The sequence below is a fragment of the Marmota flaviventris genome, chromosome 5 (genome assembly GCF_047511675.1).
Source record: "Marmota flaviventris isolate mMarFla1 chromosome 5, mMarFla1.hap1, whole genome shotgun sequence".
Classification (NCBI taxonomy): Eukaryota; Metazoa; Chordata; class Mammalia; order Rodentia; family Sciuridae; genus Marmota; species Marmota flaviventris.
This window is the reverse complement of record NC_092502.1, coordinates 154,290,412-154,309,052: the sequence shown is the minus strand read 5'-3', so window position 1 is coordinate 154,309,052 and position 18,641 is coordinate 154,290,412. Positions and strand designations below refer to the sequence as shown.

Genomic DNA, 18,641 nt, shown 5'->3' with positions numbered 1-18,641 from the left:
TGGGCTCATGTTGTGGGAGTGGGGCCACCCCAAATGATAGCAAGGATCATACTCCAAGGATGCAGTGCGCCAGATCCACATTTCCCCAGGAAATATGAGATAGAACATTATAACACCACCTACTCTTTTCCTATATATTTTCTCAATCATTATTAACCTTAGAAATTTCACTTGCATGTTCCCTTGAAATGGGCATGCACACATAACAGAGAAAGAGAGAGAGACTTAAATACAGCACAAGAAAAGGATGGCATTTGGGCTCCAGCCCCTCAAATGTCCTCTCCTAAAACACACTCAGCTTCCTCCTTACAAAGACACTCAGGAGCTCACTGTACTTTCCAAGTGGAAAATTGTTCTTCAAAACCACATGTGTCTTCAGCACAACTGCTAACAGGTGGTCAGTAAGCATGCTGTTGAATTATTATCTTTTTACTTTGAGATAGACACACTATACACTATATTTATAGGCACAGCAGGGAAAGTATTTTTTCTTTTTGGCATGATTTTTAATATTCGCACATTTCTCTCTACAAAACTAACATCTTAGACTTTGGAGTCTAAGAGCTTGGGTTTGAATTCTGATTCTTGTACTTCTTAGAAGTGTGATCTGGGGAAAGACTTAGCCTTTCCCCACCGCTTGTTCCTCAACTGTAAAGTGAGGACAATAAAATGCAAAATTTAAATGAAATAGTGCATGTACGTTGTTTACTAAAGCATCTGATATGTAGATATGCTAAATAATTTTCTTCCCTACCTGCAATCTTAATATTCAGGGTTCTAAGATGATTAGTCTCTAAGCAAAAGAACCAACTTAAGTAAATTTTTCGTAGGTGTTTTTCACATGAGAATTAATGAGTGACTGGGCAGAATAAGAGCAGAGTTAGACATACTTTTTTCCAACGAGCAGGAATTCTGGCATCAAACATGCAATCCAATGCATCTCGCAGATTTTCGCTCATGATGATGGTGCCATCGATAGCAAGTTTTAGCTCAGTCAGGGTGCTGCGGACAAGGCTGAGCACCCTCTGCATTCTGTCTATCTCCTGCCGGAGGAAAATGTTCATCGGCTGGAATGGCCCCATCTTCTGCAGCCTCTCTTTCACCTGCCACAGAGACATTCAAAGCACTCATTAAAAATAAGTCAGTTACTCAGATTTTATGGAGCTGGTACCCTGGCCAAATTTTTACAATCCCATAAGTACTAAAGTTTTATTTTGTAGATGGTGGGGAAAGGAAGAAATGGGAACGAAAACATCTCTTAGATGACCAGCTTGAATTTTCATAGCATGTAGGGAAGAGCAGGCAGCCATTAATTCAAAGAAAATGTAAAAGACATCACCATAACCATGAGATCTCCTAGACAGCAAATGCATTTACTGACACAAGTTCATTTACTGTCAATCTGAACACAACCATGGACACATACATATGGTGGTGGTAGTGATGGTGGTAGAGGTGATTTGGTTGTAGTAGAGGTGGATATGGTAGTGGTGGTGGTGGTATTAGAGGTGGATGTTATACTGGTGGTGGTGGTAGTGATAGTGGTAGAGGTGGATGTGGTGGTGGTGTGTGGAAGTGGATTTGATGGTGGTGATAGAGGTGGATATGGTGGTGGTGGTGGTAGAGATGGAGGTGGTTGTGGTGGATGGAGATGGGTTTGGTGGATATGGGTTTGGTGGATATGGTGGTGGTGGTAGAGGTGGATGTGGTGGTGGTAGAGGTGGATGTGGTGGTGGTAGAGGTGGATGTGGTGGTAGAGGTGGACTTGCACATGCACACAATCATTCTTTGGCTGTCCCCTCAAAACTAGACTTTCATTTTTAAGACTTTCTGCTTCTTCCATGAAGCTTCCATCCATCCTTTCATTTTTGTTCTACAAGTCTTGAGGATCTTCTGCACAGCAGATAGGCTGAATTGTTTTATCCCAAGATGGCACTGTAAAAATCAGCAAGAGGAGGAAGACTCTTCTAAATTTACTCGCCACGTGTTACATAATTGTTATTCTATTTGTAGATGTTTTAATTTCCTCATAAATATTTCAACGTCTGGTAGATGTGAATGACTTCTTTCCTGATCCTATAATGAAAAGTACTTATGAAAGCTGATAATGGTATTGATTTTCTACAAGCCAGTGATCAGAGATTCATCCAGGGAAATTATCTCCTTGACAACAGGTCTCTGAGTTCGGCCTATACCACAAGCAACCAAAATCTCCAGCTTAGCAGAAAACTGTAGGATGCTGAAGACATAGAACACTGCAGGATTACTTCAAAAATCAGATGGAGGGCTGGGGTTGTGGCTCAGTGGTAGAGCACTTGCCTAGCATGTGTGACACACTGGGTTCAATTCTCAGCACCACATATAAATAAATAAAGTCCATTGACAACTAAGAAAATGTTGTTGTTTTTTTTTTTTAAATCAGATGAAAAAGAATGATATACAAAAAAAAATCACCATGTTGACTCTGAGTCAAAAGTATGATGTGGTTACTCCAGGTCATCTCTTCCATGGTAAGTAAGCCACTTACTGCAGGTTTTATCAAAGAATCTAAAACAAAATGCTATCAGAGTAAATCTTTCCACAAATCCATTAAAACGTCCAAAGAATTAACTTTCATAATTATAAATCTTCTTTGAAGCTATTTACATATTTTAAAATATCTACTTTCAAAACTAGTGAGATGAAGAAGTTGCAGAGAGGTAATATTGTACATATAGACTCTTTGAAATGACAAAGGCCTGAATTTTAAGGGGTATCTTTAACTATACCACATATATAGTCACTTGGTACCTTAATAATAAATTGATTTCCTCTTAACAAATGACATTATAAAGTATAACAAGGGAAGGTTCTAGAAAAGTGATCCCAAATCATCAGCAAGCAAGCACTCATAATTTAGAAATAAATGTTAACATTGTCATCTATTTATTTATTATCTATATTTTGAAATGATTACATCCATACATTCAAAAACTTCTTTCTCTGGTTCTTTTGGAAGCTTGTTTTTAATTTTTTTAATTTTTATTTGTTATGTTTAGTTATACATGAAAGTAGAATGTATTTTGACATATCATACATACATGGAATATAACTTCCCTTTCTTGTGGTTGTATATGATGTGGAGTTACACTGGTTGTATATTCATAAAATATTTTTTTTAAAAAATGCTCTAATTAGTTATATATAACAGTGTAATGCATTTTTTTAAATATTTATTTTTTATTGTAGTTGGACACAATACCTTTATTTTATTTATTTATTTTTTTCATGTGGTGTTGAAGATCGAACCCAGGGCCTTGCACGTGCTAGGCAAGCGCTCTACCACTGAGCCACAACCCCAGCCCCAGTGTGGAATGCATTTTGACACACTGTACACAAATGAAGCACAACTTCTCCTTGCTCTGGCTGAACACGATGCAGAGTCACACCAGTAACGTAATCAGACGTGTATATAGGAAAATAACGTCCATCTACCCCACAGTCCTTCTCATCTCCACATCCCCTCCCCTCCCCTCATTCCCTTCTGCACAATCCAAAGTTCCTTCCTTCTTCCTACCCCCACCATTATGGCTCAGCATCTGCTTATCAGAGAAAACATTTGGCCTTTATTCTTTGGGGTTTGGCTTATTTCACTCAGCATGATATTCTCCAACTCCATTCATTTACCTGCAAATGCCACGATTTCATTCCTCTTTAAGTCTGCATAAGAAATTATTTCATCTTTTGCCCTTCTTCCTTCTTCATCACTCTCCAACCAACCAGACACACCCTCCGCTGACATTCTGTCAGGATTTTGTCAACTCACTTCAAATGGGCTGTAGTCTGGGGGCAGCTTCTCCAGCATGTCATCAGCCAGCCGTGCCACCACCGTCTCCCGGGTCTCATCCCCTCCACCAGAGCTGTCCTTGGGCTGGATGCTCAGGATGGTGTCCAGCACGTCCTTGGCCAGCTTGCTCTGGTAGGTGATGTCGGCATTGGGGTGCATCCCAAACACCTCGGGGCTGTCATAGGCCGGCAAGCTCTGAACAGTGAACACGCCAGATGAGCACAGACTGCCTATGTAAGCACCAGCTGAATTGTAACATGTTAGGAAATAAAAATGCTTCTACTAGGATAAGCATTTAAATATGCCTTCTCTGTGTCAGGTAGGTTACAAACCTCAATTATTTTTCAAGAAAAGAATCAAGAGATGCTCTGTAAAATCTTAACATTGAAAACCAAAAGAGACTCATGGTTCATTAAGGTCTGTATCTCTGGCAAAACTTAAGTGGAGATACTGCCTCGTTATGTAATATGTGAGATAGAGAAGGAGCTGTGGGTTGGTATTTTGTCTTCTGATAGTCAAATCTAATTCAAGCCAGTTAAATAAATCTTGTATAATTAGTAGCTATGATGTTTACAAGAGACCAGGAAATGAGAACTTTAGCAAGCATGCCGAATAAGACCACAGGAGTCGCACTCTCCTGGGGAGAAAGAAGGAGACTAGAAAAAGAGAAATATTGAGAGAAGAGCAGAGACAGAAAAACAAAGAGATGCAGAGTGAGAAACTGCCAAAGCAGAATAATCAGGCAGCCAACTCCCTCGACCTTTGGGAGAAAGGAAATTTACTTAAAACTTGATATATATTTCTAGGTATGAATCTTATTGTTAACTTTATTATTGTCTTGTTCATACTTTCCCTCCCGTATTCTGTATTTTGTTCATTTTACATAATATCTTCTTATGAGCTACCTCAATTTAATTCTGAAATGAGGTATATATAAAAAGTATGTGTACAGGCATCCCTAAATTTACACCTTCACAGGCACTTTTCCTATACACTGCTAATGATTTAAAGACACATACGGTACAGCAAGACAAATATATTTGTTGATTTGAATTAATAAAAGTGTAGAGGTGGTAATATATGATGAACTCATTACATTAATATATCAAAAAAAGCTATAAATACACTGATAAATTTAGCCCTTTAGGGCTGTTGTGCTTTGGCTTGTTACTCTGAGATAAATCCTAGAGGCCAAAGAGACTGCTAAATCATGATCTAATGAACTCAGGTATAGAGATAGAAAGTATAGTTACCTTGAAAATAAGATTTTTGCCCTATGCCCCCCTTCCAAATTTACTGACAAAAAAATCTACCTTATAAGGGCAGTACTCCTTGTAAATGGGACAGTTTTGCCCATTAGGGGTCATGTGGCAATGCCTGGAGAGTTTTCTGGTTCTTACAGTGGGTAGGAGGGTGCTGCTGGCATCTAGTGGGTAGAAGCCAAGGATGCTACCAGCCATGCTACAATGCCAAGATAATCCCCTGTGACAGAGAATAACGCATGTCATAGGGCTAAAGTTAAGGAGCCCTGGCTTAAAGGAAGCACCTATACAAAGCAGGTTTCTGGATGTTGTACCATATACACCCATTAAGCCAAGATTAAGGAATGAATCTCACAGGACCAGTCAAGTGAGTTGGAAAACAGAACAGGCTGAGTCTACAAACTGCCCTTGCCCTACAACTGTGGTAACCGAAAGTCTCACAGGCAGAGAGCCCCAGGTATAGGTCAACATCTGCCCAATCTATCATCTCTCCAAAGGAAACTCACCAAGGGATTAAAAGAGAAGAGAACTGGCTAAAGAATTCACAGAAAATACACTCAGACTGCACATAAACATTTAATCAAGCAAACATAAAAATATGAAGAAAGCATTTATAGCAAAAGCTATATACATATATATTTCCATTAAAGTTTGTTTTAAAAGCTGTACAAACCATGTAAATAAATCTCAAGAAGGTCAAAAGGCTGCCAATATTTGCTCTACACATAAAACTCTGTGGTTGACCAACCTGGATATATTGAAGATAGTTATCCACGGTGCTGCATTTTGGAATATTATATCCTTGGTAAAAGCTGAAATCTGGTCCAAACATGTTTTCACTGAACCAAACCTTTGCAAACGTGTTCAACAATCTCTTATCATAGTCATCAGTGACTCTGCCTCCATATTGAATCTCTCCTATCATGTAGCGGACAGTGGTCCAGGAGACACCCTGGGAAAATAAACCAGAGCAATTATGCAGAAATGACTCTTGTCTCATCCTTGTTTCTTGCCAAGTGACATCCACATGGTCATTGTCATTAAAGTCCTTCATTCCAGTCAGTCATCCGTCATCAGGAAGTGAAGACAGAGTGCAGAGAGCAGACTAAATAGGCAGACAGGAGGGGTTACTTGAGCTTATGTTTTTGATTTGAAACACCCTCTTGAGGCATTAATACATTTTCATACTTCAATATTAATATGAAAATTGTTTATTTCTTGAGAGAATACTGAGGCAGTTCCTTAAAAAGCACACATTTCCAATGCATTCTAGATTCTCATTTTTAATTTTTAGGATTTAAAATCAATCCCCTTCCCCTAACTCCACCCTCCACCCCTGCAACAGGCTGTGGACACAGGACGTCAACTTGACTTTGAAAAATGAAATGAGAATCAAATTCCTCCATTTTTCCCCCTGAAGTTAAAAGGTGGGTTTGACAAATTGCTGTGACATCATGATGGCTCACACATGGCTTCCCAAGTGAAGCAGTCACTTGAGCCTGACCACCCTCACCCAGAGTCCCTGTGACGAGGGCCAACAAGCACAGCGGTACCTTTTTGATATCCATGTCGTCTAAGTGGTTCTGGATGAACTGCACAGTGGCATTGAAGTCCGCCTGATTAAATTCATAGGGAATATTCCACCCCAGGGGACCAAACTTGCGCCTCTCCTGGACCGTGGAGTGCAGGAAGGCCACCGCGTACAGCATGGGCTTCCACTGCGTCCCTGTGCTCACATCCAGCAGGTCCTGGCTCACACCTGTGAGGTCAGCCATTGAAAACGTGAATCCTCTCTCTAATGCCTTTATTTTCTATCTCTTTCATAAGTAGTTATTTTTACAAACTCCTGATACTAAACTGCATTTATTTTGAATTTTTATTACATACATATGACAATTATAAGTTAAGTTTTGGGTGTCCAGGGACCATTCCTCTGTGAAGAATCTGCAAAAATATTGGGAGGCAGGGTTGTTAACATGGGTCAAGCTCCTGCCAATCTAGCAAAATAGTGTGAGAGTAAAATAGGAATAGAAGGATAATAACAGCTAAAATAAATGCTATTATTACCATTATAACTGCTACTAATAATTGTTGTATCATTATTATTGGGGCATATAGTCAGAGCATATACACTTAATACTTCAATATTAATTAAAATAATATATTTAGAAGCCCACAGCAACCTAGGTACATTCTCTAAATCATTATTATTATTACATATTTATATATTACATATAAAGTTGCATATTAGTTAATTTTTTTACTGCCATTACCCTTCCACCTCTATTTTATCCCCATATTACCTTGTCAAAGGAATTTGACTCTTATTAGCAACCCCCCCCCAAAAAAAAACCTGTGCAGATTTTTCAAACTATAACATAATGATTAAACACATTCATTTAGCTACAATTCATTCCAATCTTCCTGGATAGATCTTCCCGTCCCTCTTTTACATTTGAGAAAACTGACGCTCAGTTTGGTTGAACGACTAGCACTCATGACAGCAAAGCAGTTGTCTTCAGGAAACACAGAATCAAGACTCCCGACTCCAGGTTTCCTGCTCTTTTCATGACCACGAATTCCAGACCTGATGCTACAAAGCAGAGGAGCAGACAAGCAGCGCAATCTCAGTTCCCTTCAGGACTGGAGGCCGTCTTTGTCTGTTTGTCACCACCGTCTTTCAACTTGGCTGATGTTGTGACAGGCGGCCCTAACGGATGGAGACAGGCCATCCTTTCAATTCAGACTCCTCCTGGAAAAGGCTACTGTACTACTTTAGATACGGAGCACAAAGGCCATAAGCAGCCAAATTGTTGATTCTGTGTATTTACATAAAAGACAGTGTCTAGGTGGAGAAGAGCAATAGGCTGACGAGGAGCAATGGCAGGAAAATGAAGGGGGAAACCGTGAACTTGGCTTGGTCACAGCAGAGCCTATTTCCCATGGAGCATGATGTGAGGGGATCATTGCTCTCCAGCAAGTTAAATAAGAGTATTATTTGCTAATTCTGCTTTTATAATTCCTTCAAGAAAACAAATTATATGCAAAAAAATAAAAATAAAACAACCTATAGATCCGAAGTCTTCCTCAACTCACCACCATATGTTCTCTTGAGTCCTGCCCGGAGGCCTTGTGGAGGTTCGTTGGCAAATTTAATGGACATCTGAAGGAGTGTAATGGGAAACTGCTTGTGAACCTCAGTGGTCATCCACAGGCGAAAAGCGCTGTGCACTGTCTCAGTTTCTGTAATTATGTCCATGAGTTCATCCAGGAAATCAAGTCCCAAGTGACAGTTCTGTAAAAGCGCCCATCCTCCCTAAATCAAGAACAATAAATGGAAACTAGGTTATTTTGTGTTCCACCCAGAAATTTAAAAAAAAAAAAATTTGAAAAAAAAATTTAACTTAGAAGTTAAATAACTAAAATCTGCTAAAGAAGCACAAGAACCACTTTAAGTTAATCCAGGTCATATTGAGAATACAGTAACATTAAACTGAGATGTGCTTTGATGGTGTCGCCGTATGCATTTTGTGGTATACTACCATGCCAATCACAGTGATGTCCCACAGTAATAGTCACCCAATAACCAAAGTAAAACAGAAAAAGGTCTGCAGGACTTCCAAGTAAAGACAGTGGATTGAAAACATCCACTTAACTCAGCTCCCTTACGAATTCCATTAACCCTATAATGAAGGGACACTTTTAAAAGTCTGAACTCCTAAGGACAAAGACAGTAAGAGAATAATCTCAATACCATTTAAAACAGGCTCAAGAAAGCTGAGTCCTAACCTGGTGTTTGGGGAAAGCTGATGTGTAAGCTGATTTGTATCAAATAACTCCCCAAACCCCCAAGAGCAGGTGGCAGAAGGCACCCTTGGAAGTTTGGCAAGAAGGGCTGAAAGAGGAAGATTGAAAGTCAATGAAAGGTGAGACACTGATATTCTTTAGAAGGTAAAACAGGTTCTGGACTGGAGAGACCAGCACATGAAGGTCTAATAACCACGCTGAAAACAGGAGAAAGAAAGTTCTCCCCCTGAATGTCAAGACCTGCTACTACCTTTCCCCCTTGTGCTCTTGGAATACCACCAGCCAGACACATACCCTCTAAAATATGGAAGGAACTTCCCTGGGAATCAGACCACTCACAATATAAGACTTAGAAAACAATAGGCCATATCTTTTTGAATAAATTATGCTATGAGTGTAAGAAGATTCTTTGTATAAAACAATTCAGGCAAACTTCGAGATCATGAAATATCTTTTCCTCATTATCTAACCTATGGAATATGTAGAAAATCATCTGCAATGCCCACATCATAATCTTGAGAATTTTTTTTTAAACGAGATATTTGGTCTTACATTTGCCATGGTCTGCTGCAATAGCTTTCGTGCATGGACCTCCTGGCCCTGGCCCATGGACACATAACGGGTTTCTATTTTCAATCTCTTCCCCAAGGCAATGATGGACTCTGTAGGGTCTGAGCCCATAGAGAGGAGACAGATGAGTGGAGTCCGTGGGTCTGACTCCTCCCACGTCTTTTCCAAGTCCAGGATAACTCCTTCGGCATAGTTTTCCCCCATGGACTCCATGATGTACTTGCGGGCCTGCCAAAAACAGTTCAAAAGTCAACAAGAATTGCTTCAACTCCTTTCTGTACACAATGCAGTGTAACTTTCAAAGTATCTCAAGGATGTCCATAGTAACCCTGCCAGGGCAATAGGTCAGAGACTTCTTTTTCTTGTTTGCTTGTTGTTCATATTCCCATTCTATAGGCAGAGAGGCTGTGTCGCTTGCCAAACAAAATTTGTTAAAAGATCAGAAACCAAGTTGAATGCCTCTTAGTCCAGATTGCTTCTTGCTATACACAAGAAATAAAAATATTAGGATACTTTATTATTTAAGATTCTATAAGACAAATATACGTATGTATTTAAACAATCAAGGAAATAGCATGATGTCTAGTATCTAATAGATACATAGCAAATATATAACTATTGAATGACCATGTACTGAATGAAATATATTGGGTACTGAATGCATGAATTAGTTTTCTAAAGATTTATTCAATCATTTTTCTTTTCATCATTCAGTTTTGGTTCATCCCTTTTATTAATTTTGCCTCCAGTGAAACCCATGTTCACAATATGACATTAACAGACTTCATCCACTTCATTTTCTGCCATAAAATATTTCCAATAACAACATAGTCCCTTTTCCAAACAACGTAAAAAAATGCTGCTTATTTTTCAACAAATAGTATTTTGATATGACCCTTAATCTCTATTTCCTTCAGAAATAACTGGATTCTCTCAGAGAAATTCTTTTTCCAATTTTTATATCTTCTCCCAACTCAGGTGGGCAAAATGCAGGTTTCCATCCCCAACAGGATTCCCAGCATTACCATTCTCAAAACATGCAATCTCCCCACTCCTATTCCTAGTGAAACACGCAGCCTCAGAACAACTTCCCTCGAATTCAAAAGGTTTCAGCTAGACCTGGACCCAAGAGGAGGTCGAACTGTTTAAACCTGTATCTTGGGCTTAAAAGAATCCACAGTTTAATTTCATCTGATAGTATACACTCACTCTTCCCTCATCTTTGATATCTTGTCATTCATCTTCAAAGTGATTGGCATAACCCAAGTTCCTGAGCTTCCAAATTGATATGAGGTTCCTCACCATGTTTGTCCTCTTTACTGGTTAGAGACGGGGAGGTGGTGGCCATGACAAAGGAATCTCCTGGTTTACCAATGCAGCTCTGGTATCTTGGTGAGAGAAAGGAAGTAGGTGCCAACTGAGGCTCAACTGCTGAATGTCCACAGAGGTTACACCTCCTGATTCCTCCTGGTTTATGGACATGTGAGAGGGGAGTGGGTCTTTCTTAAAAGCTCTGCTATGAAATATTCATCTTCCCCAAGAGAAGGCAAATTTAAAAAAAAAATTAGTGTTCCAATTCCCTAAACCTATAGCCAGTAATTCAGAAAGAGCTAGATCATTTTGATGTGGGGCCCTCCACCATCTTCTGAAGTCCCAATCCCTCCCAATAATCTTCAGTCCACTGTAGCAATGCAAGATTAAAAGGCGTGTCCATTTGGTAGAGGACTCGGCTTTCTTGAACTTGGCAACTATCTCTTGAGGACTTTGGGGGAAAGCCTTTCCACTGGCTTCCCAAAGGTCCAGGTGCTAGTCAGGGCCCTCACTTGCTGACAGAGCTAGGCCAATGGCAATGAAATGACCAGTTGGAGCCTGGGCCCCTTGCTCTTGGAGTGGTCTCGCATTCCAACTTTCCTCCCTTAAGTTTCAGTGGTTGAGAGGTGTTCTGAAGAAATGGATGGAGTTCAATCTAATTGAATTTGGGGCACAGTTGACATTTATTTTCTTTCCTTTCAATATTTTTTATAGGTTATCAAGATTCAGTATCAAAGTCTCTAACCTGGGTCTAAATGCACACACATTTTTCTGCAGCCTTCTGACAGGTATTTAAAAAGTTTGCCTGACATGTTCCTGGATTTCCTCAAAAATCTGCCCTATGTACACATTCAATCAGAATCAGTGAAGCAGTGAGCTCTGTGGTCAGGAAGGGCTTCAAAAGCTGGACACATTGGCATTGCAGAGTCACATTGTTTCTCAGCCACAGGGACCTGCCATCATTGCAGCATCTCCACCAAGTGCCGCATCAAGTGCTTGTTACCCCAGGATAAAGAAGAACCAACAAAGCTCTTACCACCATATGGGTCAGCACTGACCCAACATGAACAGCACCACAGGAGACATGAGCTAACATGCTAGAATACTCAGGGGCCAGATGGTAAGTAATTTCTGCTTCAATTCTGCCATTGCAGCATGCAGGCAATCATAGGGAGTTTATAAGCAAATGAGCAAGGCTATGTCCCAATGAACACTGTAGCCTGATTCCAGAATGCACACAAGTAATGAAATATTACCTTGTACCCCATAAATACATACAATTATTATTTGTCAATAAAAATGAGTGAATCTTTATAGACATTGAAATTTAAATGGAATATAATTTTACAAGTCACAAAATATTATTCTTGTGACTTTTTCAGGTATTTAAAAATATAAAAATGATTCTTAATTCACAAGCTATTCATAAACAGGCAGTGGGTCAATCTTTGTCAGTGAGCTCTGTTTTGCCAACTCCTGGAACAGGTGATGGAGAAGGCTATCTCACCTCTAATGAGAATTATGACTGAATTCTGAGGATAAAATTCCTGTTCCTGGAGAAGAGACATTCTCATATAGGATCATAGCCATGGCTTCAAGTCTAAAGAGTTGCAATGAGTCTATGATGAAAAGATGTTACATAGGAATACTCTACAATTCCAGACAAGTCTCTAGTGTAGTTGGCATGGACTTGAAACTATAGAAAACTCAGGCAATAGGAGTACCTTTCTTCCTCTTCTTACTTCAACTTTCATTTAACATTTAACTTTCATTTAACACCCTGAGTTATCTCATTGGGCCAGCACAGGTATTACTGCATCTCTCTATCTGGCAAATATCCCCCCTACACAGGTATAAACTTTAAGCCATGACCTCCCCTCTGTTCAGAGCACAGAGACAGATTTTAAAGACAAAACAGTAGACAAATGACCGTGCTTTTGAGAAGCCTGCCGTTCCCCCGCATTACATAAACATTGAGAAAGTAATAGCAAATAAGCTAGTTTTGAAGATTTACAGTCTGCAGAATGATATGAAAATACAAAAATGATTAACCTTTCAGAAATACATTGAGTAGGTTTGCTTGTGAAAGGAGCACTTAAGCTGCTGCTTGGAAAAGAGTAGATTCACCTAGGCTGCTGGGAGCCATTAGCCAAGTAGGTATGACAATTTCCTTGCCAGCGTACCCCATGTTGCTTAGTGGAAGGACTCGTGGAAATAGGACATTTTGCAGTGACATTGCAGTTAGGTGACCTTGCTCAAGGACCAGGGCGGATCCAGGATTAGGGTGTTCCAGGTTTAAGATTATTCCTGCTGGGAATAGGGCGTATCCTGCTGCCTGAGTTCCCCTTGAGTTCTCACGGGATTCAGACAGTATTTTTTGGGAGATAGAAGCCCAGTGGATGTGAATTTGGGCAGAGAACGTGGATTTCCCCAGAACGTGATTGTAGACGGCTGGTGTGAGTTCGGGAATAAAGAGTTGTTGTTTGAATCTACAAGCTGTGTGGTGGCTCGTGATTTTGTGCCCAGCCAGACTGCGGCACTAGGCAAAGAAGATAGCCAAGAATGTCAGAGTGGTGAGCATTCTACGCAGAGGGCACATACACAGGAATCTGGGGGCAAAAGAGAACAAGTCATCATCTGGGGACAGAAGGATGTCCGTATAAATTGTGGAAGAACTGATTCAGTGTGGGCAGCCAGGCTTCTGCACAGCCTGCCAATCTGTAAAAAGTTGGCATCTCAATGGTATGAATGGAAATAGAGTGCCACATTTTGCAGGTTACTCTTCACCCAACTCAGAAGAACGTCCTATCTCAAGTGTCTATTCCCAGTGAAACAGGCTTGCTCACCTTTGAGTAGGGGAGAAAGTAAACTAGTGAGCCTCTCACCTGAATGGGCCTCCCCTTGTGGAGTATGTCTGAGTCAGGGGTGTGTGCGTGTGTGCAGGAGACACCCTCTGACAGGGCAGCAGTCCTGCAACCAGGTGGCTGAGCAAACCCTGATGTGAACCGAGTCACACACAGTGGAAATGCAGAGAAGCAGCAATGAAAAGCCAGATGCCACTTACAGGGGACAGAAATTGAATGTATCTACATTTTAGACCTTCGAATGTGCTTCCCAGGAAGTCATCTGGTAGGAAATTTAAAAACAGAAGAAGAAAGAAGAACTCTAAAGTGAGAATAAAATCTTAGGAGGACAAAACATATTTCCATAGGGGCCTATAGACCTTGTTTAGGACATGAGTGTTATCATAAGAGCCATAGAAAGCCGTCGAAGGGCATGAAAGGCTGAGAAATGGCAGGTTCATTCCGTTTCTTCCAGAATATATCGTTTGGACCAGAGTACACAGGATGGGACCAAGATGACCATTTAGAAGGCCATGGCTGTGTTCAGCCCAAGGGTGACAGAGCCAAGATAAAGACGACAAGTTACAAAGAACCTCATAAAGTTTTTATGAGAAAAGAAAAGAGAGAAAGAAGAGAAAGAGAGAAGGAGAGGGAGAAAGAGGAAGAAAGAAAAAGAAAAAAGGAAGGAAGAGAAAGAGGTAGGAAGGGAGTGGGGGAAAGAAAAAGAAAGAAAGAAGGAAGAGAGGAAGGGGGGAGGGAAGGAGGGGGAGAGAGAGAGAGAAAGAGAGAAACTATTATACCTGAACCTTCTCTTCTATATTGCACTGAAATAAGGCAACTGTTTGACAATTCATTTGGGTAGAATAAAAATAATGAAGTAGAAGAAGAAAAACTGAAAAGATGAGTGATCTCAGTGCCCTGAGTGGCAAAACTCATTTTTCCTTTCTCAATAAATCATTGGACCTAGCTGTTTTCATGATTCCATGGTACCTAGGTGGACCTGGGTGGTCACTCCATATCTTTTTAACACTCCCTTGTGGAGACTGGAGGGGAAAATGCCCTGTGTTCTATTATAGACTCCAGTCTATAGTACTCCATGGCTTCTCCGGAGAAGCCCTTGAGGGGTCAACCTATGCTCAATATTGAACTTTTATTGGTGAAAGCAAGACCCAAGTCTTTTTAGTGGCAAATCACCATTATACTAAGCCAACTGATCAAAGGTCGTGAAAAAAGATGTATCTTTTGGAGGCAAGATTTACACTTAAATCACATGTAAACTTCAAATAGTTTTAGTACACCTTTCTTTCTAACATTTGGAGTTTGACATTTTTCTGGGGAAGTGAATACAAGCTAAGAAGTGCTGTCCTTCCCTCTAGACACTCTCCTCCTTGATACCTCTGCATTCTTCCTGCTTAAACAACACTGACTTACCACAAGCAGAACAGAGCACCCATATCACTTTTGAGTTACAGTAAAATGGTCCACAAGAATAATGCACTGCCTTTATTTTATGCCCACACGCCAAGCTTAGAATCATGGTTTTGCTCTTTTACTTTCATTGAACTTCTTGGACCAAAAGAGGTTAATAAATCACTCAGCCAAAAATACGCCTTGGCTCATCTGTATGTGGTTCACTTCCATTTTTCACATTTGTGTTGCTAGAAAATTACATAGATGGCCACAAGGAAATTCTCATTTAATAACATTTAAAATATTTCTTTGAGTTTAAAGGGAATTTCTCCTTTAAAACATTTCTTCTGTTTCTGTTAAGACACACTTTTTACCTGGGCAATGGTTCTGTCCGGACACCAGGACCGAATAAGGAGAAGACGTCTGAAGCAGTCAAGAGATTTATCATAGGCATTAGGAAGAGGTTCCTCCTCAGGGTTTTCCTTATCAAACCAAGTTTTCCACATTTTCTCATTTCTTGATATCTGAAGAAATACCATGGGATAAGAAATGTGTCACATCACTCAAAAAAATCTTTGAGAAGTAGTTCAGATATTTTTCATCAAACCTCTGACCATTCTAGACATGTGTGAACCATATTCCTTTACTAATTTTTTATTTTATATTTTAGTGCCAAAAAGTCTAAAACAGTCCAAAAATCAAATGTAATTAGCTCCAAAGCCACTCTACATATTAACACCAGCCAACAGCTAGCTTCCAAAGTAGGGAGAGTCCTAGGAGGCTCAATTTCTTTTATGTCTTTATGGTTACAAATTTATAATGAATAAAGAAATAAATGAAGATTCATTTTCACTATTACAAAGAGTCTAATTGCTCCACAAAATACTCACATGTTCAGGAATCACACCTTATTCACTGATGTATCCTTACTTCCAGAACCACTCCAGACACATTTAATACATGTTTACTATTGAATAAATAGGTTTATAGTCAATACTCTTCTAACGTGAGGTAAGTTGAGGTGTCACATTTAATCCCACTGTCAAATGAACGATCAAACACCTGCTACCTTTAGGTTATTTGGTAAAGAGTAAAAGGACATATTGCATTTTCCCTGGAGTTCAGAAACCAAAGAGACAAAAGCTTTACAGAGGAAGCAAATCAAAAAATTGAACAAACAACATCTAAAGATAAACATAATCTTATGAGTTTTAGTATATTTCCTTTGTGGCCCAATCAAAGGGGGTAAATAACATTCTAAATTTATATTTAGAAAGCATGGTGTTAGAATATAAAATAACTTCTTTCAACCATTAAAATCCATACAATGTGGAAGGATTTCAGGCATAAGATACAATCTCCAGGAGATAGCAACTTCAATGGCAGACCATGACCTAGGAAAAGTCATTGGGGGTCATTCCACAAAGGAAAAAAGCAAGAGTGCATTCATACCTCACAACATTATCTAATTCAAAAGAATGGTTTGCACCCCAGCTACAAGGTAGTAATAACAACATCACCAGCTAAAACATAAAATATGCCAGAACTTAAACATTTGGTTAACTTGAACTGGGAAGGTCAAGAACCAACCTGAAGATATTTCCTGGTCAACAAAAAGCCTTAATGCAACTTGGAGCTGAATAAAGCCACCTTGCTGCCAATCTCACTTCTCTGTGGTCACCTGATATTCAAAAATTTGCTTCTTGGCTTGTCTCAATTCAACTTCCATTATTCCAACACACACACAAGACCTCAGGAACTAAATGATTTTGGAAGGACAATAGCTGCTCAAGGTAAAAGGCCAAGTGTTTGCATGAGGTTCACATCCAAATGCCAAACCAAAGCAAAGTAATGGGACAATCAAGAGAGGAAGAAGAAGAAGAGGGAAAGTGAAAAAAGGCAAGAAAGGAAAATTTAGTATCCAGTGGCAGGTTCTTCATATTTCTTTTCATTTAATCTCTACAAAGAAACAAATACTTTAAGTATGTGTAATTATTTAGTCTGATTGAATAGATCATCTTTCTACTTGTAGAACTTCAACTGGTGATTCCAACACATGCCCCAAGACAGCACTAGTTGAACATTTTGGGCCCATTTCCCCTGCAGGACCAGTCTGCAACGCATGCAGTTTGCTTTCTCGGAGTCTGGATGAGCCGCAACGAAGGTCAAGCACGTGCAATACCAGCTGAGATTGACAATATTAAGAAACTTCTCTCCTCCACAAACATTGCAGCTAGGGATAAATCAGAAAGTTGTTCACCATGACATTAGCTTAAGTCTATTCAAAGAACAAATTACCTGATCAAGGATGTCTGAGAACTGTCTAATCTTGCTGAGTTCCACCAAATTCAGCCAAGTCATGTCCAGGATCCATTTGGATGGTTTGGGAGGACATGCCTTAAGATCCAATGAGGCACCACCTTCAAATGAGATGTAAAAAGTTCAGAGATTGTTCTTTTACTGTAAAACAATCTATTTAATAAAATTTTCATTAGAATTTTTTAATTTGTTATTTTACTACCTTCATACTTATTAAGTACAGAAATAGAAATCATAATAAAAAACATGCTTAAAATGTAATAAATGAACAGTTGGTTTTAGAAAAAATCCATTTAATAGTCAGTAATATAGCTTTGGAACAAGACAGATGCTAGATTCTATCCAAGTTCCACCTGGACAAGATGCAGGACAAGTAAGTCATTTCATCTGTCTGGGCCTCAATTTCCAAATTGGAAATAACAAGCCTGGGTGTCATGAGATAAATGTGGAAAGCACATACCTGGGACTGAGGACATGGTAGAGGTCACTAAATGAGCACCTTTTGTTAATACCAAGAATGGCCTAATGCTAGTGCAAGCTAATTTTAAATCCAGGATTTATCTAGAAATGTCAGTAGAACTACATACGTTTACAGAATTCTCTTTCATAAACAAGTTCATTAGTTATGTCCATTTTGAGCACATCCCAGGGGCTCTGCTGAATCACTAAGGTTTGATCAATGGAACCACAACAAAAATTTCCATTTGGTACTGACGCCTACATTTACTGATGGTCTACCTAAGCTCATGTAACTCCTATCATTAACACAGCAACACAAGAAAAATGAAACCTTAAAAATGGTAAGGTTGCCCACTTCAGAAGAACTCAACGTGTGAACAATCATATTTTAAGTCAAACAAAGCATTAGGAAATAATCTACAGCATAAAATACAGTGATTAACAAATAACATTCATGAAAGTATTTTCAGGAAAATACATTCTAAGCATTTTTCTTACAAGAATATAACCAATCTAACTGACTGCCTGTAAAGTCCTTTTCTGGACAGAGTAAGTTGTAAACAAATAATACTTAATGTACTTACTGAACCAGTCTCTACTTTATCCAGGTACCATGTACACCACTAAATTGTTATCTTTTGCCAAATTCATTTTTGTGTATTTACAACAAATAAGTGTGGCCTTGAAGCCATTTCCATGGAAACATTAACTCATAAAATGAAACATTGTTTTAACTCCAAGGAGCAGTTTAAGACCTAATGACAATGGCATTGTGTTGAATAAATATCACACCGATTTCCATGGCAACTGCCCACTTTCCAACAAACTGAAAAG

General features: G+C 39.4%; 1 protein-coding gene across 1 annotated transcript in view; it reads right to left on the bottom strand.

Annotated features, from left to right (window-relative positions):
* Dnah5 (dynein axonemal heavy chain 5) overlaps positions 1–18,641 on the bottom strand; it is a 249,331-nt gene that overhangs the window by 28,311 nt on the left and 202,379 nt on the right. Inside the window, exons 70-77 of the mRNA XM_071612820.1 lie at positions 17,328–17,449; positions 15,404–15,553; positions 9,448–9,693; positions 8,185–8,404; positions 6,642–6,847; positions 5,837–6,040; positions 3,806–4,021; positions 891–1,103 (exon numbers count right to left, since the gene is read on the bottom strand). Coding sequence (XP_071468921.1) covers positions 891–1,103; positions 3,806–4,021; positions 5,837–6,040; positions 6,642–6,847; positions 8,185–8,404; positions 9,448–9,693; positions 15,404–15,553; positions 17,328–17,449 — 1,577 coding nt within the window. The remainder of the gene's footprint in view (positions 1–890; positions 1,104–3,805; positions 4,022–5,836; positions 6,041–6,641; positions 6,848–8,184; positions 8,405–9,447; positions 9,694–15,403; positions 15,554–17,327; positions 17,450–18,641) is intronic.